The sequence below is a fragment of the Lacerta agilis genome, chromosome 12 (assembly GCF_009819535.1).
Source record: "Lacerta agilis isolate rLacAgi1 chromosome 12, rLacAgi1.pri, whole genome shotgun sequence".
Lineage (NCBI taxonomy): Eukaryota > Metazoa > Chordata > Lepidosauria > Squamata > Lacertidae > Lacerta > Lacerta agilis.
In genome coordinates, this window is record NC_046323.1 from 11,863,570 (window position 1) to 11,890,296 (window position 26,727).

Below are 26,727 nucleotides of genomic sequence, written 5' to 3' on the forward strand. Positions count from 1 at the left end.
CATTTGGGATTTGTTGAGTGCAGCGTCACATTCCAAGGTGTTCCAGAAGCTCAGTTTACTCTTCCATCTTGCTTCTTTCCAGTTAGGCATCTTTGTGCTTTCTTTCTTTCACGCACAATGTCCATACAGGCTGAAAGCCTGCTCATTTATTTATTTACCGGTATTTACTTGTTTCTTGGGAACATTTTCCTGTAAGAAACAATTAAAAGAATATTGCAATATTCTTTACTTATCCCTTCATCCTTTTCATCTTCCCCTTCCTTGGCTTTTGGATTTTGTGGCAGCAAAATAGGTATTTAATCCAGGTAAGTCATGTTAAAGGCTCTGAGACAACCCTAGAATTGGTAAACTGTAGATTGTGTAGCCCAGTGCCCTATATCAGGAGAAGAGTGCTCAGAATCAGGCTGGATGAGAAACTGCAGGGACAAACAGGTGCTGCACCTGGTGTCGTGTCCCCCCCCCCCGTCCCCCCAGTTCAGCTATCAAGATTGTGCAAGTGGTAAAAAAATCTGTTCAGGGGTGGATGGAACTGTGAGTTTCAGTTCTCTTAGTTTCTCATTTTTCCAGGTTTAAATTCAGCTCTCCACTTCTGCAGCAATTTCTGTATGCCTAATATACACATTTTTGTAGAACAATCTGCCTTTAGGTATGCCCATTAAATATAGTGCATTTTGATCACATGACCTGGCTGGAGAGTCATGATTAAAATATAGAGGTTAATGAGACCTTTAAAGAGGTTTGATATGTATTCTTGCATGCCACCCCAATCTCCAAGCTGTGTGAGATTCCCGGGGTTCCAGGCGCTTACCTACGGTTCGTGTTTCCTTAGGAACGAGGCACAGCAGAGACTGTGGGTGTCTTTATGATATATAGTTTATTTACACATATATACAACCTGAGCCTACGATGGAGGGGTTCACCGCATTAATACCCTAATAGGTTCGTTTCTCCCATAACTGCAGTCTTGGATTCAAGCAGAAATCAAACATTGCTCTGACTCTCTCTTTAGCTTGCTTCTTTTCTCCTAGTTCACATTCCTGCACTCTCTGTTCTCAACTCTGACTTCGTCTTTCTAACTACTGCAAGTTGAGGGAGGGGCCCCACCAATTTGCCATCTCGCACAGAGCCTTTTCCCTTTGCTCCCCTTAATGGCTCATCCCCCAGGCGATCACCTCATCAGGAAGGTTGCCTGGCTTATATTTTAACACTTGCTTGATCCAGGGGTTATAATGGTCTCGGCATACAGCCTGCTCTCCCCTCCCTCTAAACTCATAACACTATTTTTGAGCTAATGATATTGCCTCTTCCCCCCAAACTGTGACATCCATGTGTGATTTCTCACTCATATTTATTGTTACTTTCCCTCTCCCGCCTGCTGCCACAATTGGCCCCCCTTTTGTGGCTTCTGATTACTGCATTTTCTGGGTGATCCCCAGCCAGTTGGGGAACTATACAACAAAACAGGATGATCACAGTGCAACACAGCCAATCATGTTTGTCAACGTGATGACATCACTGGAGGGCAAGCAAAACTAATTGGCAATGCTTTTTGGAGCAACACCGCCCAAATGGTGGACACTTTTGCCTTGAGTAATCAACTGCTCACATCTAGGGCGGATCTAAACTCATGGTTTATAACGTTAAGGGAGGATAAGGAACGCTTTTCATAACATTACGTTTTGCTTGTAACATTAATAATGTGTTATTCAAATGTAACACAAAAGGGTGCTGCAGAGAAACCAGGAACTAGCAGTAATGGAAACTGCATTGCTATGGAGGAACGTTTTTTAATTCACCAGTATGCCCTGTGACATTTTAAAAAGATATATCTAATATTGTTCTAATAACGTTAAAAAGGTCAGGGTAGATCCAGCCCTGCTTTCATATTGGTAGCCAATATGCAGCTCTCAGCCATATCTGTACTGATGATCATGTGTGGCTAGCTCAGGAAATTACAATACCTTTTCTTTTCACTACCTTCCCACATGCATTGGCCCAGTCGTCTACTAGAATGGGAGAAACCAGGTCAGCAAACTTTGGCAGTGGACACACAGATGAGCAACCTGGAAGAGTTTGTTGATAGGGGTCCTTCATTGTGTGATTCCGAAAATACATTTCAACAGTTTGCTCTCTGATTTGCAGAACCAAGAAAAAAAGAAGAAGGAAAATGTAGCATAAGTTAAATTATAACGATATGAGGAGTGCTATTCAGGAATGAAATGGAAAGGCCTCGAGAAGCCACAATTATTTGAGAACAACTAAACCCAGACTCTGTATACCACACGGGCAAAAGCAGATCTCAGTCTTGACCTGGGCAATGTATGGCAATTAAAACCTCTCAGTTGTATTGTGGGATGTAAACATAGAGCAGTCAAAACACAACATTGCTAGAGTGGACATGAAGGTAACTCAGTCCTCCAGGCATAACTTCCTACTACCTGGACTGAGTTAACTTCCTCTCTGACCAGAAGTAGGTGTGGTCTCACCTGGGAACAAGATCCCAGGTTCATTCACCATTTTGTCTCCGTCTGTTCAAGAAGCAACAAAGATGTTCTCCTTGGCTCCCAGCCAAGAGAACAAAGGAAGCTACTTTTCCCCATGGAAGTAGCAACCACATGTAAATACTTTTTACTAAGCAAGCCTGCCTTCTGAGAAACGCTGTGTAACTCAGGAAGTAATGTGAGTAAACTCTCTTATTCATTTAAGATACATTGTGTCGTGTGTAGTCTTTTAAGAGGGATAAAGGGGAAATATATACCAGGAACATATATATTATTTTAGGCTTTAGCAAGCCTGTGCAAGCACATCTGCTGTGCGTGTGTTTTAAAAGGGAATGAAACTCTGCTAAGTTTGGAGCTTGTTAATTCAAGCTGGGATGAGATATATAAAGTAATATCATCATCATCCACACTCCTAAGCATTCCCACATGTATTGTAATGAGTCTGGGGTTAAACTAAATGGGTTTTTTTGGGGGGGGGGTACCCAGCTATTAAGATTCCTCATAGAAATAAATTTTCAGCTCCTGCCCTCCCCAGCTTCCGAAGTGAGGTGAGCGAGAAGTGCATGTATAGCTCAGTTGGCCAGAGCAAGGTGATGATAAAGCCAAAGTTGCAGGTCCGAACCCCATATGGGACAGCTGCATATTCCTGCATTGCAGGGGTTGGACTAGATGACCCTTGGTGTCCCTTCTGACTCTACAATTTTATGATTCTATGACAGGCCCTTTTTGGCTGAGATGCCCTGACATTGACACACACTCCTAAGGACTCTTGTTTGGTGCTGAGCTTGGTGGCTGATATTTTAGGCTGTCCTTATTTATCTATATTGCTGTTCATGTTTTAACCACATTAGCCACTAAGAGATTTAAAAACAAATAAATTCGAAAAGCTAGCTAGACAAAACGCCATTGTGATTTTGGGCCCTAGCTTTAAGCCTCATGCATTTTTGGGGAACAGTCAGTGAATGGACAGTAATTTAAGAATTTGAATGCACACATATATTTTTCTCCCATTTGCAACGGAAAAAGTTGCAATTGTTGAGGAAACAATAGAATACTTGCCCGTTATCTTCTTGATACAGCTCAAAAAACTGGCAAGCTGCATATGGTGGCAGCTTTTCGTTGTAGATATTGAGTGCCATCTGCAAGGCACCAAGTGTAGTGTCGTGCTGTGAAAAATAAACCCAAACATACATCTGTAAAGTATTGTGAATGAAAGTAGCTTCTAAAGGTAACTATTGGCAATTAATAATATGCAATTAGGAAAAGCCCCAGGACCGGATGGACTAACCGCAAAGTATTATAAGATATTAAAAGATTGGTTAATTCAACCATTGAAAGAAGTTTGCAATGGACTTTTAGAAGGAGGTAGGGCACCCGACTCATGGAGAGAAGCGTATATCACGTTAATTTTGAAACCTGATTCTGATAAAACTTTAATGAAGAATTACCGACCCATATCGCTTTTGAATGTGGATTATAAAATTTTTGCTAATGTCATGGCCACGAGGTTGAAGAGAGTGCTGAAAGAATATATTCACAAGGATCAAGCGGGTTTTTTACCCGGAAGACATATAGGCAGCAATACAAGAAATATTGTGAATATATTAGAGAGATTAGAGAAAAAGATAAATACGGAAGCAGTGTTGATGTTTATTGACGCGGAGAAGGCCTTCGACAATATATCTTGGACGTTTATGAAAAAGAACTTGGAAAGGATGAAGGTTGGGGATAAATTTATGAATGGCATTAATGCCATTTACAAAGAACAGAAAGCCAAAATTATTGTAAATAACGTGATATGCGAAGAAATTAGAATTGAAAAGGGAACGAGACAAGGGTGCCCTATATCTCCGTTGCTGTTTATTACGGTCCTGGAGGTTCTTTTGAATATGATTAGAACAGAGAATCAAATAAAAGGAATTAGGGTGGGAGAGAAGGAATATAAACTGAGAGCCTTTGCGGATGATTTAGTATTATCCTTACAGAATCCCGAAACAAGTGTGCCCAAAGCATTAGAGATAATTGACTTATTTGGACAAGTAGCAGGATTTAAGCTAAACAAGTTAAAGACTAAGGTACTGTCAAAGAATATGTCTTCGTTGCAGATACAGAAATTACAAGAACAAACTGGATTAAGTTTTGTTAAAAAGGTAAAATACTTAGGAGTAATTTTGACATCAAGGAATCTGAACCTTTTCAAGGACAATTACGAGAAACTATGGAACGAGATCAAAAGAGAGTTGGATATATGGACAAGATTAAAATTATCTTTGACGGGCAGGATAGCAGCCATAAAGATGAATATATTGCCTAAAATGTTGTTCCTATTCCAAGTACTTCCGATTATAGATAAGTTGGATTGTTTTAAAAGATGGCAAAAGGATCTATCAAAATTTATCTGGCAGGGAAAGAAACCCAGAATAAAATATAAGATATTAACGGACTCGAAAGAAAGAGGTGGATTTTCCCTGCTGGATCTAAGAATTTATTATGAAGCCGCAGCATTTTGCTGGCTGAAAGATTGGATTAAGTTAGAAGATACAGATGTTTTGGATCTGGAAGGACATGATAATGTTTTTGGCTGGCACGCCTATTTATGGTATGACAAGGTCAAGGCCCACAACGCGTTTAAAAACCATATCATTAGAAACTCCTTGTATATGGTTTGGATTCGAAATAAGGACTTGTTAGAAAGGAAAACTCCGAGATGGTTATCTCCAGTGGAAGCTAAAGCGGTTAAAAGACCTAACATGTCTGCAAGGTGGTTGAAATATTCTGATATACTGGAACAGGAGGGTCAGAACTTTAAGCTGAAAAGTTACGAGCAACTGAAGGAAGGTCTGACCGACTGGTTGCAGTATTATCAATTAAATGAAGTCTTCAAACTGGATAAAAAACAAGGCTTTCAGACAGAAAGATCTAAGTTGGAAACTGAACTAATAGAACCAAATACAAAGAATCTTTCCAGGATGTATAAACTGTTGCTAGAGTGGCATACAAAAGATGAAATGGTGAAATCGGTGATGATTGATTGGGCTAAAGATGTTGGACATAATATAATGATGGAGGATTGGGAAAGGTTGTGGAGGGAAGGTACTAAGTTTACTGCATGCAATGTATTAAGAGAGAATATGATGAAAATGATGTATAGATGGTATTTAACACCAGTAAAATTAGCAAAGATGTATCATAATGTTAGTAATCAATGCTGGAAATGTAAACAGACTGAAGGTACCTTCTATCACATGTGGTGGACATGCCCAAAGGTAAAGGATTTCTGGGAAAAAATCTATAATGAACTAAAGAAAGTGTTGAAAAACACTTTTTTAAAGAAACCAGAGGCCTTCCTGTTGGGCATGGCTAATCAGGTGATACCTAGCAAGGACAGAACTTTCTTTATGTATGCCACAACAGCGGCAAGAATTTTGATGGCTAAAAACTGGAAAACAGAAGATTTACCAACAGTGGAAGATTGGCAAGTTAAGATGATTGAATATATGGAACTCGCGGAACTGACATCGAAACTCCGTGACCAGAGGGAGGAGAAGGTGCAAGAAGAATGGAAGAAATTCAAAGACTATCTAAAGAAATGAGAAAAAATAGAGATTTAAGGGGAATTAGATGAAAGAATAGGCGATAGTAATAAGTTGTTAAGGTGAAGTAGGATGTAAGTAGGTAGTATTGTAAATTATGATGTTTTAATTTTGAGATAAGAGTATGATTAGGAGATATCAAATATGAGGTAGATAAGTTTGTTAAAGAAGGTTTTAAAGAGGTTATAAAGTTACTACAGTATATTCGAAATGAACGCAGAAGAGAGAGTAGGGGGAAGTTCATCAAGATTTTATAAGTTTAATATGTAAGGATGCAATTTTGTTTTGATACAGTATTTTTCTTTTTGTCCTTTTTTTCTTTTTGTTTCTTTGTATTGTTTTGTTGTTGTGCAGTTGTTTGTGGAATGTTTTTATTTTCTTTTATTCTGAAAATTTTAATAAATTTCTTTAAAAAATAAATAAATAAAGGTAACTATTGGCGATACTGCTAATTTGAAACCTTTTCATTAATTGCTAGATGCAGAACACCGTTCAGCAGACTTGAGAATGTATAACATATCTTCTTCCTTCACACATTCTCCATTTCTCTCTCTTACACACACACACACACACACACACACACACACACACACAGAGAGAGAGAGAGAGGCAGGCAGGCAGGCAGAATCTAGACACATATAAAAAACGTTGTGAAAATGCTTTTTTTAAAAGTTTGAAAAATATACATAATTCACCATAGCTCACCATTGCCATCTAGTGTCACATTTGTATAATGCACTTTACAGCACACTTAAAACATTTAATTTGCAGCTGTATAGCTGAATCCACAGAGACAGAGAGACAGGCCCATTTTCTCATTACCAGCTTCTCACAAGTACATTTGGTCTTAGGCTGGTCTTAGGCTTGCTAGAGAGTGAATAAGATCTCAGGGGTTTTAAACTTCAAAGCCAATTTGATACAGTGCGGAATCCTGCCCAGATTTAAACTGCTTAATGCTATAATCCTATACCCACGTACCTGGGAGCAAGTCCCATTGAACTCAATGGGATTTACTTCAGAGTGGGCTTGTCTAGGATTACACTGTAAATTCCATTGAGATTGATCAGCCTAACTATGCCCACAATTTCAACTAAAGTTTTTAGGAGAAATATACTTACTGCAGAATAGACTAGCATTTTCCTCTTTTCTGAACCTTGAGCAGCACTGGTGAGTTTTTCTAGAATATTTTTCACAAGGAGACCTTCGTAGAAATGAGATAGTGTTGATATTGATTGGGGAGGGGGGATTGCAAAATTACCAAACCTACAGTCTGAATCTCGCTTATCTGGCAGTAAGCCCCATTGAATTTAAAGAGGAATGACCTTTTGAGTAGTCAAGGTTAGGATTGCACTGTAATGTGTGAGATTTCTATACAGGACAGCATAGAAAGGAGCAAAAAGTAATAATAACAATAGATTCAATATCACAATGAATGGCAGTAATATCCTAGCCAATTATGCAATCTCCACCAATTAACAAGGGCACCACCAAAATCGGCATTGGCGTCTCTATAACCAGACCTTTGGATGATTAAACATTCTATGTCCTTTATAATGTGTTCGTGAGAGGGGGGTTATATTGGTTTGTTTTTGTTGTACAGTGGTACCCCGCAAGACGAATGCCTCGCACAACGAAAAACTCGCAAAACGAAAGGGTTTTGCGAGTTTTTAGTTGACTCGCGAGACGAATTCGTCTATGGCTCTTTTTCGCAAGACGAATTCGTCTGGCGAGGTACCACTGTAAGCACCGGAGCCTCGCCCCGCCATGTTTTAAAGCTGCAGGGAGTGTTGCTGTTCGCTCCTTGCAGCTTTAAAACGCTGCGCGACGCGGATCCGGTGCGCGGGGGGCGGCGTCGGATCGCGCACGGCCATCCAAAATGGCGGCGCGATCCCCCCGCCCCCAGAGCCTTGCCCCGCCGTGTTTTAAAGCTGCAGGGAGTGCTGCTGTTCGCTCCTTGCAGCTTTAAAACGCGGCGCGACGCGGATCCGGTGCGCGGGGGGCGGCGTCGGATCGTGCACGGCCATCCAAAATGGCGGCGCGATCCCCCCGCCCCCCGGAGCCTTGCCCCACCGTGTTTTAAAGCTGCAGGGAGTGCTGCTGTTCGCTCCTTGCAGCTTTAAAACGCGGCGCGACGCGGATCCGGTGCGCGGGGGGGCGGCGTCGGATCGCGCACGGCCATCCAAAATGGCGGCGCGATCCCACTCCGCCCCCCCGCGCACCGGAGCCTTGTCGCGCCGTGTTTTAAAGCTGCAGGGAGCCAACAGCAGCACTCCTGTTCGCTCCCTGCAGCTTTAAAACGCGGTGCCGCGCCATTACAGGGAGCTGTAAAGGCTTACCTTTTTCTCCGGTCGGGAGGGGTGTTGTGCATCGCATCCATCTTGGATCGACTGTGCATGTCTGGTTACAGCTCCCTGTAATGGCGCGGCACCGCGTTTTAAAGCTGCAGGGAGCGAACAGGAGTGCTGCTGTTGGCTCCCTGCAGCTTTAAAACACGGCGCGACGAGGCTCCGGTGCGCGGGGGGGCGGAGTGGGATCGCGCCGCCATTTTGGATGGCCGTGCGCGATCCGACGCCGCCTCTCCCCACCGGAGCCTCATCGCGCCACGTTTTAAAGCTGCAAGGAGCGAACAGCAGTGCTGCTGTTCGCTCCCTGTAGCTTTAAAACACGGCGCGGCGAGGCTCCGGTGACGGTCGGAAGGGGCCCCCGGACTTTTTTCCCCATAGGAACGCATTAATTAAATTTTAATGCGTTCCTATGGGAAACGGTGCCTCGCAAGACGAAATTTCTGCAAGACGAAAAGTCTTGCGGAACGAATTAATTTCGTCTTGCGAGGCACCACTGTATTATGTATTTTGTGTTGTTGCTTTGTATTTTTATGTTGTGAGCTGCCTTGTGCTCTTTGGATGAAGGGCAGTGTACAAGTTAAATTAATTAATACTTGTTATTCATTGGTCAACAGGAGGGTCAAGCAGATGTTTAAAAGCACATTCCTATACATGGGACGCGGGTGGCGCTGTGGGTTAAACCACAGAGCCTAGGGCTTGCCGATCAGAAGGTCGGCGGTTCAAATCCCCGCAATGGGGTGAGCTCCCATTGCTCGGTCCCTGCTCCTGCCAACCTAGCAGTTTGAAAGCACGTCAAAGTGCAAGTAGATAAATAGGTACCGCTCCGGCGGGAAGGTAAACGGCGTTTCCGTGCGCTGCTCTGGTTCTCCAGAAGCGGCTTTGTCATGCTGGCCACATGACCCGGAAGCTGTACGCTGGCTCCCTCGGCCAGTAACGCGAGATGAGCGCCACAACCCGAGAGTCGGACACGACTGGACCTAATGGTCAGGGGTCCCTTTACCTTTACCTTTATACATGTCTACTCAAGAAGTAAGTCCCACTGAGGTCAATGGACTCACTCCCAGGTAGGTGCATACAGGAATGCAGCCTTTTTCCTCTAAATTGAAATAAATGGAATTTATCAGTACTTATCTTCAAGTCTCATGTGTTTTATAGCTTTGAATTAAAAACTGCCAATAGTTACTAGAATAGTTTTGCTAGATTGTCCTTCTGTTGCCTCTTTCTATTTGAAATGAAAAATCGCCAAGAGTGGCAGCTATGTCCTTACAGCATGGGAAAGAAGCACTCAAGTGATGACATATAAATATGATATAATTCCAAATCCAATCATCAATCACTGATAGCATGCAATTAGGAAGTACCCTGGGTGAGTTGTGAGTCCAATACTGGTGCTATTTTCAACTGCTATTCTCACTGGAAAATAGATAGTTATGCCCAGAGATCATGATAATTCAGTGTGTATCTAAACGGACTCTGTACAACCCACACGGACCCTAGTGCTCAAATCCAGCTGCAACTGTAAAGTTTAATAAGTTTAATTCCAGCCCTTATATCTCAGCGAGATCATTAAGATTATCTAGAGGACCGCTGCTAACCATCCCTTACATTACAGAAGCTCGACTGGGCTGAACTAGAAGTACAGTGTTACCTCGGGTTAATAACTTAATTCGTTCTGGAGGTCCGTTCTTAACCTAAAACTGTTCTTAACCTGAAGCACCACTTTAGCTAATGGGGCCTCCTGCTGCCGCCGCCATGCGATTTCTATTCTTATCCTGAAGCAAAGTTCTTAACCTGATGTACTATTTCTGGGTTAGCAGAGTGTGTAACCTGAAGCGTCTGTAACCCGAGGTACCACTGTAAGGGCATTTAACACTGCTGGTCCATTGCTGACTCAGAAGGCATCCTCATTTTTGAGTTTCAGGCTTCTCATGAAGATCTTTTAATGCCAATAGGTCTTTGTAGCTGTTTAATTTTTATTTTTAGCCAGTCTATCTGCATTTTTATTTTATTTTTAAATGGTGTTTTATGTTTTAACACGGTACACCAGCCGGGTATTTTAGGATAGGGGCATAGAGAAATACTTTTATATACAAAAAAACAAAACAATAAGATGCGACTTTAAATTTCCTGTTTTAAGAAAATTACATATCAAATGTAAACAATCGCAGACTGTTTAATTTTCTTCACTACAACATATTTATGTTTCCTGAGCCAATTACAGATTGAGGGGGGGGGGAAATGATAATGAGATACTTAGAAATGAATACACTTACTGCAGCATCATGAGTGTGATGAAATAATATAAACGTAAGTACTGTAATGCAACTAAGGCAAAGCCAGAAGTAAGGGACATGATCCAACCAGAGGTAAGCACTTTAGGAAGCTAGGAACGCAGCCAATAATTTGAAGTAGGAGGGCACGTGAAATTTCAGTGCAATGATGGGAACGCTCGTCTAATACAGTGAGATGAAATTCAGGTCAAGCAACACCTGAGCGTTTCCTTTTGTGCCTCAGTTTGTGTGGGTGTTGGATAATACATCGTAACCATGTTGTTTGCATTGAGGTATTAACAGCTGGCACAATCTACTGTGCATATAGGTGATGGATCCGCAAAACTGGAAAAGCTGTTTCCAAGTTCCAAATGCTTTGTTTTAGCTGCAGTTAAAAGACACTTAATGATTTGCACATTCAGTTGTTTTAAAAAACCTCTAGGCTTTCTAAAAACTGAAATGCATTCTATGTGGGGTGCCCCAGGGCTTGCCTCAGAAGGTGCATCCGGTGCAGAACATGGCGGCTAGGATGCTAACTGGGGCAACCTGTTCAGGAGTGGTTCACCAGGTGGGGTGGAGCCACAGCAATAACTTCCTGGCAGCAGTGACGCAGTGCCAGTTTGATGCTGGGTCCCTGTTGGGAGTGCCAGTTTGTGTCTCTGCTGGTGCACCACACAGCCCCAACGTTGTTGCTGACTTGTGTGTGTGTGTGTGTGTGTGTGTGTATTAATATTCTCTTGAAAATTTTATTGAAAAGGTTTCAATGATAAAGAAATAAAGAGATACAAAGAAAAAGAGGAGAAAAATAAATAGACACAAAAATGTGTAGAAAAATATATATACGAAAAAATACCCTAACCCATACATTCTTGTTACTGCCTGGAGGTTATTGCTGTGTCTCCGCCTCACCAGGTGAGCACCTGTTGGACCGATCATCAGCACATAATACCTGTGCTGAGGGATCTACACTGAGGGATCGACCATGGTACTGGGCCAGGTTTAATGTTTTAGTACTGGACCTTAACAGCTGGGACCAGGATTCCTGAGCGATTGCCTTATCCTATATATGTTAGTGTTGCAGTCATCACAGGAGATGCTTCTTGCATTGTTGCAATCTCCATGTTGAAATGCAGCTTTTAGCGCAGCAGCCCCAGTATTATGGAACTCCCTTCCGATGGATATCAGACAGGTAGTGGCCTTTTTGAAACGTTTTCTTAACGTTATAAACCATGAGTGTAGATCCACCCTATGTATGAACTTAAAAATCCAGACCACTAGACTATTTCATTTTTAGTCCAAAATAACCACACTGAAAACCAGATTATTTGCACCACAGTCCACCTCAGCTACTCCTCAAACTATTCATTCATCATCAAATATTTTTTGCCTGTTTGTCCATTTCCGCATATTTGGAGCCCTCTAGGGCTCGATAGCACCATGGATTGCCCTAGGAATGGGGTGGCTGTCCTGTTGCTCTCCAGATGTTTCTGGAATACAAATTCCATAATCCCTGACCACTAGCTGGTTGGCACTGGTTGGAGTTGGAGTGCAACAACATCTGGAGGACCACCAGTTAGCCACCCCTGTCCCAGAGCCTGCATCCTTCAACTGGAGAGGCAAGGATGAGTTATAAGCCCAGCATATGCCACAATAAAACAGAAGAAACAAAATGAACATGTGCTCCTCAATACACTGCTCCATCAGTTAAGATTCTACCCTCACTGATTAAAATTGGCTTGCACTGATTAACCCACTAAGGCTTTTTTGTTAATTAAGGTACTAGTTATATCAGTTAAGAGAATCCAGGCCCTAAGGCCTGTCTTGTTTCAGCTAGAGTGTGCTGCATAGCAAGAGAAGTCAATCACGGTGCCTCAATGAAAGGGTCTTGGTTACCTCCTTGCAGCCGCGCCTTCTCTTCTCTTTTGTAAATCCCAAATAACGATGACAAGGATAACACGGTCAGCTCAGCCAGTTTTGCCCTCACCTCTTTAGTAGCCCACACAGGAAGTGTCAAATTGTGAATAGACTGCAATAGAAAGAAGCACGTTACTGTACTCTTATTTTTGAAATATCTCGTTTTGCCAAGTTGCCAAGTTGGCCCGTTGTTTCTTTTTTTTGCGTGTGTGTGTGTGTGTGTGTGTGTGTGTTGTTTCAGGAAGTGCAAATTACGTAAATTCAGATTAAAATGCAGACTGAACTGTTTTTTCACCCATCCCTACCTCTGGGCTCCTGCCATCAATGCCACACTTGGATTTGCTTTCTGACTCTGGCAGGATCCCAGGATCCCTCTAAGTCAGGCATAGGCAACCTTGGCCCTCCAGATGTTTTGAGACTACAATTCCCATCATCCCTGACCACTGGTCCTGTTAGCTAGGGATGATGGGAGCTGTAGTCCCAAAACATCTGGAGGGCTGAGGTTGTCTATGCCTGCTCTAAGTAGTAAATCACAGTATGGATTCTACCTTGCTTTCCTGCACACCAAAACCATGCCACAAAAAGCTGTTGCAAGCTACATGTTTGAAATAGCCCCTGTTCCTAGATGGAATAAAAACTAGTAAGGCTCTGGAGGGCTCAAATTTGGGAGTCTGGAAACAAGGCCTGGTAGCTTTATTCTTTGCACCTACCAAGGAAACTTGAAGGCTGAGGGAACGGCGAATCTAATGGCATCGTGGCTGATGAACAGAAGCGTTCAGGAAAGATCAGGTGATTTAGGAGCCAATAGAGCTCTATCTGGCTTTATATTTTTGCTGTCTCTGGCCTTGCTTTTAAGTCTGAGCAAGTTTTCATTCAGTTCAGATTGAGGTGCCATAGACTGGACCTGTTGAGATGTAATGCCAAATGTCTGTTGAGATGTAATGCCCTTATAATAAGACTCAAGCTCATACAATCTCTCCTTCACCTCCCTGCTGTCTTTTCTCCTGTTGCTCTCTACAAGATAGCAACTTCAGGTCTTGGTTCAATGTCAAACCATAGTTTGCCATTCTATATGCAAAGGCAAACAATGGTTTGTGCTTGTCTGCTAAATCAAGGGTGGGAAATCTGTGACCTACCAGATAGGGCTGAACTCCAGCTCCCATTAGGAAAGCAGGGAAAGATGTACACCAGCAACACATGGGTGTGTGCACACAGATTATCCTGTTCCAAACCATGGTTTACTGTTACATCTGAACAGCCCCAGTACCTGGTATTTTTCTCTGGAAATCCTACTTTTATCAGACAAAATATTCTAATGAGTTGCAAAAATATCCACCTTCCCATCACTTTTCTAAGCCAAATAAAATTTGCATGTAGACAAAACATTCCATATTTTCTTTAACTATTATGCACTTCTAGTGGAACACCTGTACTCCTTTTAATTTTCTTAGGTGCCACTGAATAATTAATTATAAGTCAGGGTCTCTCCCCCCCCCCCCCGTCTGATGGGAGAACTCAATAAAACTGTAAAGAATTAAAAAGAGAGAAAAATACCTCACAGAATAAAGTATCCTGTACGTGCCACATTTTGAAATTGTCCAAATTGATGAGAACTTGAGGGTCATATCCTGAATATAAACCTATTTTTTCCATAAATTCCTGAAAAGACATGAGAACACAAATACTTCAGATGCAAATCAGACACCAAGATTTTTAAAAATATTTTCATCGCATAGGTTATGATTCTGCACACCGCTAAGCATGGATAGGTCTATGGAATGTAGTCACTTGCCACTTAAGTTTTCATAGGCTGCAGTTCTCCATATAGGTAAGTCACATTAATATCCATCTTATGTATTACTGCAGTCTGTGTGGAGGATTGCAGCCATAGGCTCTGCACTAACACTGTGGATTGTTTCAGTTGACCATATCTTGGCTTAATAACTAGCTGAGATATAAACCTAGCCTCATTCCTGGGTACACAGCAGTTTCCTTATTCCCTTTAAAGTGCACCACAATTTATCCCAGAATTAACCCTAGTTTAATTAACCATAGTTTCTCATTCTACCCAAAGTGGATAAACAGGCCTGGAAATGCAGGATCTTAAACCAACTTCAAAACATGGTTTAAGATAGGGTTGCCATATTTCAAAAAAGTGAAAATCAGGACACAAAAGTTCTTGACCATTTTTTTGGGGAAAGTTGTTGAGCTTTTTTTGGCAAAATCGCACTGCCGACATGAGACATGGGTTGCCATATGTATGAATTTTCCTAGACGTTTTCCAATATCCGCCCACACACTGTTTCCAACTGCGGTATTCTGGGTATGTCTGGGAGATTCCGGACGTATGACAACTCTAGTTTATGATCCTGGCTTGTTCTGAACTTGTTAAACAATAATTAATTGATATAATTAAGAGATTATGGTTGACTGAAGATTTCCTGGTTAACACAGGAAGGAAGAGGTGGCATCCAAACAGAATGTGTGCGCCAATTACTCATCTGAACTAATCTGAACTGGGCCTGTGTTAATTGTTCAGTATGCATAGTCTTTGCTTATAGAAATACTACATGTTTTAAGTAAGCTAGTTTTGATACATTGAGGTTTAATCGAACAGCAATGCAATTACCCACTACAGCAGTGTTTTTCAACCACTGTTCCGCGGCACACTAGTGTGCCGCAAGATGTTGCCTGGTGTGCCGTGGGAAAAATTGAAAAATTACTTTATATATAGTCAATATAGGCACAGAGTTAAATTTTTTAACATTTTTAAACATTTTCTAATGGTGGTGTGCCTCGTGATTTTTTTCATGAAACAAGTGTGCCTTTGCCCAAAAAAGGTTGAAAAACACTGCACTAGAGTTCAATATGTCTGGGCCTAGGCCGTAGTGGAAATATTACTGACACAATACCCATCCCCAAACCTGCACAAAGTACCTTGTATGGTTGAATTTTGGCCTTGAATTTACTTGATTCCATTGTTTCCCTCAGAAGTTCCTTGTAGCGTGGACAATTAAAAATTGGATAGCGTAATTTCTGAAACAAAAACGACAGAATTTGTAACTGCCTTCTGTCTCACTTCAAGCTTCTCAGCTGGGTTTTTGTAGAGTGCTTATCTCTATGTAGGATTGATGTTTGTCACAATGAGGCCATTTCTGAATTATACCTGTCTCATAACCTGCAGGGGTTCATTGGCTTGAAGTAACATGATTTAGTGATCTCGCCATGCATACACATACAGTAAGCCCCACTGAACTCAATGGGACCTACTTCAAAATAGACATGCTGTTAATATACTAACAGAATAAGGTGAAGATGATCACTGAGATACATTCTGGTTGTCAGAATGATGTATTGTAACATTGGTCTTGCTTTGAGAACAGACTTGCTTTTTTGTTTTTTTGCTTAGCCTATTAAGTTTCCCCCCCTAAAACAAATATTTACTTATTTTTAACATACAGAAAAATAAGATACATTTTGTCATGAACCATATAGAAAGGAAAGCAAAATCTAATTACAACAAATACAGTTTGGATGAGAGTTAACTCTCTGGGCAGGTACGTACTAAACATCCTCATTAGGGGATCTACTCAGGTAAATACATCAAATAAACATCTGAGTCATTTTTTATTTTTCCCATTTTCCATCTCCGGGCATAAGGTTGCCAAAACTGAAAACACTATAAAGGGGATTGGAACCCCTATAGAACTAAAACGATCCAAATCTGTTTAGAAACTGCATATTGAGACCTTCCATGTTCCTGTATATTAATGTACATTGCACAACCATGCCATGCCAAAATAAATTTATCTTTCTTACTTTGGCCTCTAAGCACTCTTAATTTGAATGTCACACCCTCCCCCGGTAACAGTATGTCCCATACCTTCCCATACCAATAATCCAGGTTCGCTCATATCAAGTCCCTCCAGAGTTTTGCAATTGTGAATCATGCTGCAATAAGAAAATGCCCAACTAATTCCTTAATGTACATAGCAGTGTAATCCTCAGTGAATAAAGGAGATATTGCCAGTTGTGGAGAAGGTGTCACGTGGCACCTTATAATAGTTCCAGTTTCATGGACTGCTATATCCCCAAAGCATTTGACCTATGAGCATTCCCACCATAAATGCGAGTATGTCCCAAGGGCTTGGTGTCCCGGTGAGGAACTAGAGCTCGTGTCAGACAGTCTGTGTGGCGTTAAGTACCGTCTATTAATCAAGTAGTTGAGCCTAAGAAGTTTTGTTCCTTTTTCTATCCTCCCAACATCTGAAGCAAGCATTGCACGCCAAAATCCAGAAATGAGTGCAAGACAGATGAGAGAAGGTGGGGAAGAGATGATCAAAATTCTTACCGGTACTTCTTATCCCTCAAAATGTGTAATATGTAAATAATAATAATAATAATAATAATAATAATAATAATAATAATAATAATAATAATAATTTATTGTCAATGTACAACCTGTGTACAATGAAATTAACCAAGCCTCCCTCCCCCACAAACACTCAATCTCATTGCACTCTGTGTGCTTGTTGCACAACACACCAACCCCGAAGGTCAGTTGCACCATATTATTTTCATATATATATATATCCACATCCACTATATAATTCTTGCTTTTCCAGCTTTGGGAATGGCTGCTCAGTGTGGTATCAAGACTGCAGCTTGTTTCTGTTTGACAGGGAAGCATCCTCAGATTCAGGCTAAATTAATATTCAGTGTTCTCTCTCGATTAATGAGTAACGCAGCGTGTGGGGAGTTGCACCACCTCAGCCTTCACAAAACTCCCTCATCCACCATTTAGTGAAAAGAGGCACCTCTCGCATTGGTATCAATGGGAGTTCCCACCCTCAAAAAGATAAAAAAGATTAAAAATAAAAAGCTACTTGGCTCTGCGTGAGCAATGTTGTCAGAACTGTGAGTTTGGGCATGGGGTGGTTTCACCTCAGCGACCCACACCATGCATTGCCTGACACAAGGGAGTTTTGGTGAGGAGATTTTGAGGGGAGAGTTGAGTTCTGAGAGAGCTGGGAGAGAGGCCATGGAGAGTGAATAAAAGACAATGAGAGAGAGAGAAAACATCAGCCATTTGCTCTTGCATCACATTTCCTGAGCAGCAGCTCCATAGTGACAGCAATTGAGGCCAGGCTTCCTCAACCTCAGCCCTCCAGATGTTTTGAGACTACAATTCCCAGCATCCCTGACCACTGGGCCTGCTAGCTAGGGATCATGGGAGTTGTAGGCCAAGAACATCTGGAGGGCCGAGGTTGAGGAAGCCTGATTGAGGCCTACAATTCATCGCAGCACAGATTATGTGACCAGGAATAGGTCTAAGAGATTCACTTGTGGATAACTGCCAATTATTAGACTCCACCCCTTTCTATTTTTGTTGAATTTAGAGTCCCAAATGTCATATTAACCATAGTTTGGTAGGTTTGTTTATTTGTATCTTGTCATCAGACCAGCAAATCAAACTGCATACAAAACACTTGAAATTCTGAATTTCATTGGCATATCACAACATTTCCCTTTAGAAATGTTCCCGTGTTAACAGAAGCAAAATGAATTCACAGAAAACTGAGGAAATTATATTAAAAACCTGGCTGAATAAAAGCATAAGAAAATATAAAATTCTGAATCTCCCTGACAAGACCCAAATTACTTGATCTGTTCCTTTCCCTTCCTCCCCTTCACCCCTCCTAAATAACACCTAGGTCTGTTGTTTACTTTCTTAGGTTGCCTACTGTTCCTCTTCTAGGGATGGGGGAGAAATTTGGCTCAGTTTGCATTTAAATACATAAACTGAAACACTTTCCTGAATTTTGCAATGTAGTTCTCCAGCCAACTAATGTGTACAAAAAGACATTTACTAGCACAGTGAGCATAAAAACTCATGGTATCAGTAAAAAATGCATTTTAAAAATGTTATCTTAGACAAAATTGCATAGAAAAATTGGAAAATATGTAATGAATTGAAAAAGGTGTTGAAAAACACATTTAATAAAAAACCAGAAGCCTTTTTACTTGGTATTGTAAATCAGGAAATCCCAAAGTGTGATAGGACTTTCTTTATGTATGCCACGATAGCAGCTAGAATTTTGATAGCTAAAAACTGGAAGACAGAGGAGTTACCAATGATAGAAGAATGGCAGATGAAAATGATGGACTATATGGAGCTTGCTGAACTGACCGGGAATCTTCGTGACCAGAGGGACGACGCGGTGGAAGAAGATTGGAAGGAATTTAAAATGTATTTAAAAGATTATTGTAAGATTAAAGATTAGAAGTAAACTGGAAGATATGTTAGGCTGTAGATTTAGAAGATAGGCTTAAGGTTTATAACTGTTTGAATAAATGGTAAGGATATTAGATAAGAAGAGAAGAGATGTTAAGGTTAACTAACAAAAAGATGATTTTAACAATGTAAAGAAATTACTAAAGATGATATTCAAGGAACGCAGGAAGAGAGGACGTGAGGAAGTCAACCCACAATGATAAGAAAAGAAGATAGTTGTATTAAGATTTAAGTGTTTATTTTGTATTATTGTTTTATTGTTTATGTTTTTGTTGATGTGTATGTTATAATTTGTTAAAACTAATAAAAATTTAATTTGAAAAAAAAAGAAAAATGGGGAAATATGAAGATTTTTTCCTGATGTGTTTTCATGAGAATTTTTTAAAAATAAATAAATGGCAAAAACTGATGTGCAAGGGTGAAGACCTGGACTTAAGATTGGAAAAATGAGAAACTGAGAGAAAACAAAACATGCAGGTTCGCCCATCCCTATACCCCTCTCCGCATCCTTTAGAAAAACTGGTGCTGTTGTCACCACATTCTAATTTGCAGTCCTGACTTTTGGTAGGGAAAGTGCTAACAGATGGATGGGTAGATAGATACCGTAGGTAGGTAGGTAGGTAGGTAGGTAGGTAAGTGGAGAGAGAGAGAGAGAGAGAGAGAGAGAGAGAGAGAGAGAGAGTTCAGGGCAGAGGCTTGGAATGAATTTTCTTCCTACATGCCCACTCTTCAAATGCTTAAAAAAAAATCAAATGAAAATGATTCTCTCTTGTACTGTGGGTACTGCATTGCATATGGACCCTTTTCAGTATAGGGTGAGTGAGGGGGAAGGAGAGAAGGAGGAAGTAAGGCAGGCCCCATCTGCACCATGCATTTAAAGCACAATTGCACAACTTTAAATAGCCATGGCTTCCCCCAAAGCATTCTGGGAGCTGTAGTTTGTTAAGGGTATTGAGATTTGTTAGGAGACCCCTATTCACTTCGCAAAACTACAATTCCCAGAGTCAAATCCCTCTTCCCAGGAAGCTCTAGGAATCGTAGCAGAGCCGTGTCACAATCTATATGCTAACAAAGAGTCCCGTCCCCTTCCTGTTGATGGCATGACTGGTGTGGTAAGCTCTTGCCCAATTAAATTGCAGCACCATGCAACCAACAGGCATCAAAATGAGAGCTAATTATTCCTGGCTCTCCTGTTACTTGACAGGTGATTATGATGATGACTGGTGAAACTCTCTTTGTTCGCCCTGGGAAATAACCCGCCTATCAGGGTAGTGCTGGGAATGGGTTGTAAGGGAGAACCCAACAAAAGGTTTTGAGGAAACAATTCGAGACTTGCAAGGGAGACACGTGTCTCCATTGTGCCTTTAAGAAAACCCTTTCCAAATGTCCTTTAGTCTCCAAAGCTACAAAAACCTCAAAGCAAGAAAAAGATACTGCAATTACCGCATGCTTTCTGTAGCACCATACAGTGTGGCATAAGACAGTGTTTTTCAACCTTTTTTGGGCAAAGGCACACTTGTTTCATGAAAAAAATCACGAGGCACACCACCATTAGAAAATGTTAAAAAATTTAACTCTGTGCCTATATTGACTATATATAAAGTAATTCTCTTGAATAGGAATCAAATAAACACAATTTTTCCCACGGCACACCAGGCAACATCTCGCGGCACACTAGTGTGCCACGGAACAGTGGTTGAAAAACACTGGCATAAGATACTGCTTGGATCTTTGCCAAATCGGGTCCTCCATTAAAAGAGGGCATGTGTTGCGGTGCGACCTGCAACCCGACCCAGTGTTGTGGGGGTAATTGGAAATTAAGGCCACAACCCCTGATAGGTCGGTCCCGGGTTGCTGGGGTGAAATCTGGCCAATGAGGCGTCGTAAAATGCAGCAACGCGGGACCTATTTAAGCCCATGCGAGGCTGTGGAGCTTCCTCTTTGGGGCCTAATGCATTGGAACACCCACCCACCACTCCCTATATTTAGGGCTTGCGTTGACCTTGCTATGCCGTCATGTGTCATCTGTCGTTGGGACAGGGGCACAGTAGGAATTTCCCCCACTTGGCTGATTGGCTGGTGCCATTCGGGTTTCTCTTGCTGCGTAGCAACTAGTCACAACTTGTAAGTTGCGGATAGGCTCTGGTTCAGGTGATAGGTGTGGCACATGATGTGGCCATGCCTATGGAAATGTAGGATATTCCGGTACAGGAATCCAGGGACTCAATGGTTTGTCGGTCCCCGAAAGGGGTCTGGCCAGTGGCCGAGTCCCGGGGACATCAGAACGGCTGATTGGTGAACCTTCCATCAGCTGTACCTGGTGTTCATCCTTGTCTGTCCTACGAACATGGCTCTGGGGCAGGGCTGCCTGCAAGGGTGCAGGGAGATAGTCGAACCAGAACCTATGCAACCACTCACTTGGTTGTAATCAATAAAGTTGTGGCCTAAATTCTGCCAAAAACCAAACCAAATATCTGAGTCATGTGTGAATTTATTTTGGGGAAGGTTAAAGGTCTAAACACGCAAAGCTCCTTGCAGCTCTGAAACAGCTCAATATATTTTGGTGCTTGTGAAAGTCCAGTCGGCACTACTGTCGTATGAAAAAAATATTATAGTAATAGACAGAAAGCTTTATAGAGCTTTATATACATGTACAAACTGCAGCATTATCTTTTGATGAAAGCAGTACAGTGGATACAGAGTTGTCTGGTTTTGATGGGCACAATTAAATCAGTGTTGGTATTGGCCCTGATAAAAGCTGCAACATCACACCGGCTGCAACACAGCCAACAGCTAGCTGTTCACTGTCCCTGCACAATGACCAGACAGTTTGCTAGGTCAGAACTAGAAGTCAAGGAATCAACTCATCCTCAAAGGGAGCTTGGCACCCAAATCCTAAATTCAAATGCTGTTTCCTTCAGCAGAGAGTAAGCCAGGGCTATAAATAAACGAGCTACAAATGGTAACGTGCTTATTCTATCTGCTGCAGAATCTCTGATTAAGGGAAATGGTTATTTTAAACAAACATTTGCACATACTTCCTTCTCAGTATATTAGGTTTCTGAGGAAGAGCCTGGAAGGCAGACAAATTTGGTACTCACCGGATTGCTTGCCTTTGGTACAACATGTACCGGGATAGGTTGCCACAGGATTTTAGGATTCCAGATTTGATCACCAGTAGGAGGGTACATACCAGCAAGATTTGCTTCGGCGCTCATAATGGTTCGATCAGTTTCGCTACTCTGGATCAAAATCTAGAAAGGATTAAGGGAGTGTGTCAAGACCCAGGATCTGGACTCAGAAACCTCTTCATTAGAAGGGGGAGGGTGTCATGGGATCTGAGGGCATCTCTGCTTGGTAGCCTTTGAGGGACCCTCTCTAGCAGAGGCCTCTACTGATGAAGAGGAATAAGTGTATCCAAGTGCATTCATCTGTTGGCAACCCAAAGGAATGTCTCCCTTCAAATAGCATCAGATACCAGAAGCTTTACTCCAGAAATTTCCTTTATGCTACACCCAGAAGTGGCAACTGTTGCTGGAGGAGACTTATTAACGCCACTGGAGTGTTTGTTGAATAATGTCAAAACACCCCTTGGGTTTTCTCAGAATCTGATGTTGTTCTTGAAAGTTCCTGTACTACCTACCTCTTCTCGTTTATATTCAGCACTCAGGAAGTTTGAGTACCTCTTCTTTATGTATTGTCCAAGTTCATACTGCTGCTGCATTCCAATCTGTAGGAGCAACAATAGATACATGATTTCCTCTCGAAGCCAGAGTTCAGTCTTATGCCTTTTCCAGCCTTTGTGGAGAGCCAAGCATTACCCACCCCTGCTGCTTTCCTAGGGGACGATTGCAGAAAATATGACAAAAATGATCAGAGGCTGGAGAGGATCGGTTTTCCATGCAGGTAGAACCACCATGTGACCCCCATTTCTGAGCAGGGGTAGGTAAGTGCTGTCTGCCAGAGTGCCATATCCAAACATAGCAATTACTCCACGGGCCAGGTCAGTGTTTCCCAAACTAGGGTCTCTGGCTGTTTTTGACTACAATTCCTATCATCCCTGACCAACGGTCTTGCTAACTAGGGATGATGGGAGTTGTAGTCCAAAAAACAGCTGGAGACCTAAGTTTGGGAAACACTGGGCCAGGTTGGCAAATGGTATGGCTGCCCACCTGTCAAGCACCTGACATTGTATGGTGTCAGATGTGAAAAAGTTAAAGCCACAGCTGCAGATGTGCCATGGGGAGTGTGCTCCTGATTGTTCCTTTGGAGCCACAGTTGAACCTTTGGTGCCATTTGAATTTGGTGCCTCTCCCTGTTGCGCTGTGGTTGGCGGGGATACGCTTGGAGTGAGCAAGAGCTCCTGAGTAGCTGATTCCAGCTGAAAGCAGCATGACAAGGTGAGGTGCTGAGCACAAACGGCACCCAAAGTAAAGCTGTGGCTGGAAATGAACAGTTGGCAGTTCACTCCTGGTAGTCCTTTGGCTCAACTTCACATGGGACTTGGCTGCAAAGGATTGGTCGGGACTGTGCTTCTGATGGTTCCTTTGCAACCATGGCTCAACCTTTGGCACTGTTTGAATCTGGTGCCTTTCTCTGTTGGGTTGAATTTGAAAGGGATTTGATACACTTGAGAGTGAATGGTGTTTCCTGTGTGCATCTGATCCCTGCCCAAAACACGGCATGAGGTGATCGACAGGTGGGTGTGCAGCTTGGCTGAAATGGTCTTGCAGGCCAAATAGGGTGGCCCAGCAGGCCTAATCAAGCCCATAGCTGGAAGGTTCTCGACTGCTATATCATAGACCCATTGCCCCTTTTATTAGGGCTGTGCACCATATTCACCCGAGTTCCAAGTCCTGAGCCAAATCAAGTCACATTCAGAGGGATTTGGGTGTTGGATAAATGAGGTAGAGACAAGCACTGGTCACTACAGTTCAGGTTAGATGGCCCACAGCAATCTGTGACTATCAGAGGGTGGGGTATCATGTCTCTTAGAGCTGGAATGAAATTTTGTACAAATTCCAAATTCCAGAAGTCTAATTCTTGAAAATTTTCAAAACAAACTTTATGAAAAGCCCACAAACCTTAGTCAGTTGTCCGAATCCCTGTGACCAGGCGCTTTCATTGTGCAGGCAGTTAGGATAGACTTCAATAGGGCTTCTGTCACCATGCCGATAAATCTAGTAAAAGAGGGTGAATAATGCTAAAGTAAAATAGTCTAATAATTATGATAGAAATTAGGGGGAGGCACCAAGCATAACTTCACTTGGGGGCTGAATATTAATATAAATAATATATTATGCCAGCGGAAAACTAGGAAAGGCTGTGAGGTGAAGATGGGGAAAAGTTGAAATAAGTCTGTTCAGCCAATACAATTTTAGCCTTCCAATTTACTTTCAGCAACTTGATGAGAAGGATCACCAGAATTTAACTTGGATGGCTCGCAAGCTCCTTTGTAATACCAGTGATATGCAGCAGTAGCAGTCAGATGGTAAGATGGCATCACTCACCTGACCTCACTTTGCCCATGTTCCTACAGCTCACTGGGAGGTAGAGGAGGAGATGAAGTTGGTGCAATGCAAACACACCAGCAGAGCAATTCTGGGCCTCCTGCCAACGCGTTTGCACCCTGGTGCCCATGTTGCCACCTTTCCCCTTTTGTTCTACTTGCCGTTAAGCAGAAGCAACGTGGGCGGTAGGAGATCAGGTGAGTGCTACCACACCGCTGACCACTACTGTAAAGCAGTTATGGGGAGTGGGCAAAATGAGAGAAAGAAAACAAACATCTCCAGGCAATCGAAGATGTCTTGAAAGCTGCTCTGAGCAGTGATCGTTGATCTCTACAAAGCCAATATTAGTGGGGCCCCCCCACCTGCCTTCTTCCACAGAACTCAGATCCTAGGGCATGCGGGTGGGAGTCAGCAGTGGTAGCCCACCCCACTTCCTCCTGAGCCACTTAACCATTCCCCTCTATCGGAGGACGGAGCTGTGTATGTCCTGCAGCTTGCTGTGCTTCCCTTAAGCTGGCCTGCTGTCCTCAGGTGTGGTGAAGAATACTCTCCCAACACTAGTATTAAATAAAAATAAACTTCCAAGCTTCTGCCTGTGGAATGCGGGGGTGGGACGGGACTGACTTGTTCTTTGCCCCAGACAGCAAAACGCCTTGGGCTGGTCCTGCTTTGGAAGGATGTGGAAGTACCGGTAATATATCACCGTGTCCTTATCTGCTCTGCGCTATTTGCTAGTTCTGTTAATGGGGTTTGTTTGTAAAATGCTGGAAGTTCAAGTTCTTCTGCTTCCATGCAACACGCCTATGTATCCACTCCGGTCAAATCTGCCTTTGCACTTCAAACCAGCTTTAAAGGCACCAGCACTGTGCAATTTCAGAGATTTCTTACTGTTACCTCTATCGTATACATTGGCCATAAAATAATAAGGGATGTTTTGTCAATCCTTTAGTGGGGAAAGCACAAAGCTTTGTTTTGCTGAATAATCAGACCTAAGCAAATTGTTTCCCAAAGCATAAAATTGGGGTCTGAACTGAATAGTTAGAGCATGGATACCCATTGTCTACTTTCTCCAAAAAGTCAACATCCCTCTGATTATCAGTTCTGAGGTCTCATGAGCAGGAGAGGGCTATTACAGTCATCTCCTGCCTTCCATAAGCATCAAGTTGGTCATTGTGGCGACACACTAGGCTGGTCTTTGGCCCTATCCAGCAAGCCTCTTATGTCTTCATGACTTCAGCTGGTTCAATAGTATGTTTTATCCCTTCTATCAGGATGCTGTCCTATGCTCACCTTGTAAAACTGTATATCTATTTACATGTAGGCTGTGATTATCCTCCCTTTGAACCTCATGTATCTGATAGAGCAGTATCTTAATGGCAGCAATCTAAAATGGCTGCTCTTTGGAGTTTGTTTATAGATGAGCTCATTACACTTGAAGGCCAGGAAGCATTTCGATTGTTATCTTTATATTCTTTAATGTTCTGACGCATGTCTCTAAAAGCTATAGGCAAACTGCATGTTCTTTACTAAAGAGGCATAAGCTCCCTCATTAAACACATGTGCATCTTAAAATAATTCAAGCAACCGGCAGAATGTGTTAGCACCAGTTTTTAATTTATAGTGTACAGTCTTACTGAACTGTGGCCCTCTAGCTGCTGTTGGACCACAACTCCCATCAGCCCCAGGCAGCATGGCCACTGGCCAAGAATGATGGAAGTTGTAATCCTGCAACATCTGGAGAGCCACAGGTACCCCACTCCTGTAAATATAGGAGGAAAACCATGTACTATCCACCACTGAAAGTCTAGTTAATTCATGAAACCTTTGGAGAGCTGCACACCAAGGGTGGGCTCCAACTAAGTTCACTCAGAGTAGACACAATGAAATGAATGGACCCAAGTTAGTCATGTCAATTACTTTCAATGGGTCTTCTCTGAGTAGAACTAAAATTGGACACAGCCCCAAGAATTTCGTTTTGAAGAACCCACAAACCAAATGCATAGTAGTAACGAAATATTTGCTTTCCTTTACTTACTAAGAGCACAAACTTCAGCTCCCGACCCGATGCAGACTGAAGGAGGAGGGAACAAATGAAGCCAAGCAGGAAGAAGTAGAAACACTTGGAGTTTCTCGTTGGATTTGTTTCTCCCATCCTGGCAGCAGACAGGCAAAAGCTTTTCCTTTCATGCATCTGCTTTTTATAGAACTCAAATGGGTGGACACATCATTGGCATTTGCAGGAGGATGTGGCAATAAGATGACAACAGACGTATTTCTTAATCAAGCTTCTTTTGAAAAG

The 26,727-nt window shown here is 42.2% G+C and overlaps 1 protein-coding gene across 1 annotated transcript; it reads right to left on the reverse strand.

The window, feature by feature from the left end:
• LOC117056048 (prostatic acid phosphatase-like) lies at positions 1 to 26,727 on the reverse strand. Its single transcript, XM_033166080.1, has 11 exons — positions 26,464 to 26,727; positions 24,003 to 24,098; positions 22,562 to 22,648; positions 22,020 to 22,172; positions 15,561 to 15,659; positions 14,178 to 14,282; positions 12,603 to 12,735; positions 7,213 to 7,295; positions 3,561 to 3,667; positions 1,962 to 2,131; positions 1 to 189 (listed from the first exon to the last, which is right to left on the reverse strand). Exons 1-11 carry the CDS (start codon positions 26,617 to 26,619, stop codon positions 155 to 157), a joined length of 1,224 nt encoding a protein of 407 aa, XP_033021971.1. The 5' UTR covers positions 26,620 to 26,727; the 3' UTR covers positions 1 to 154.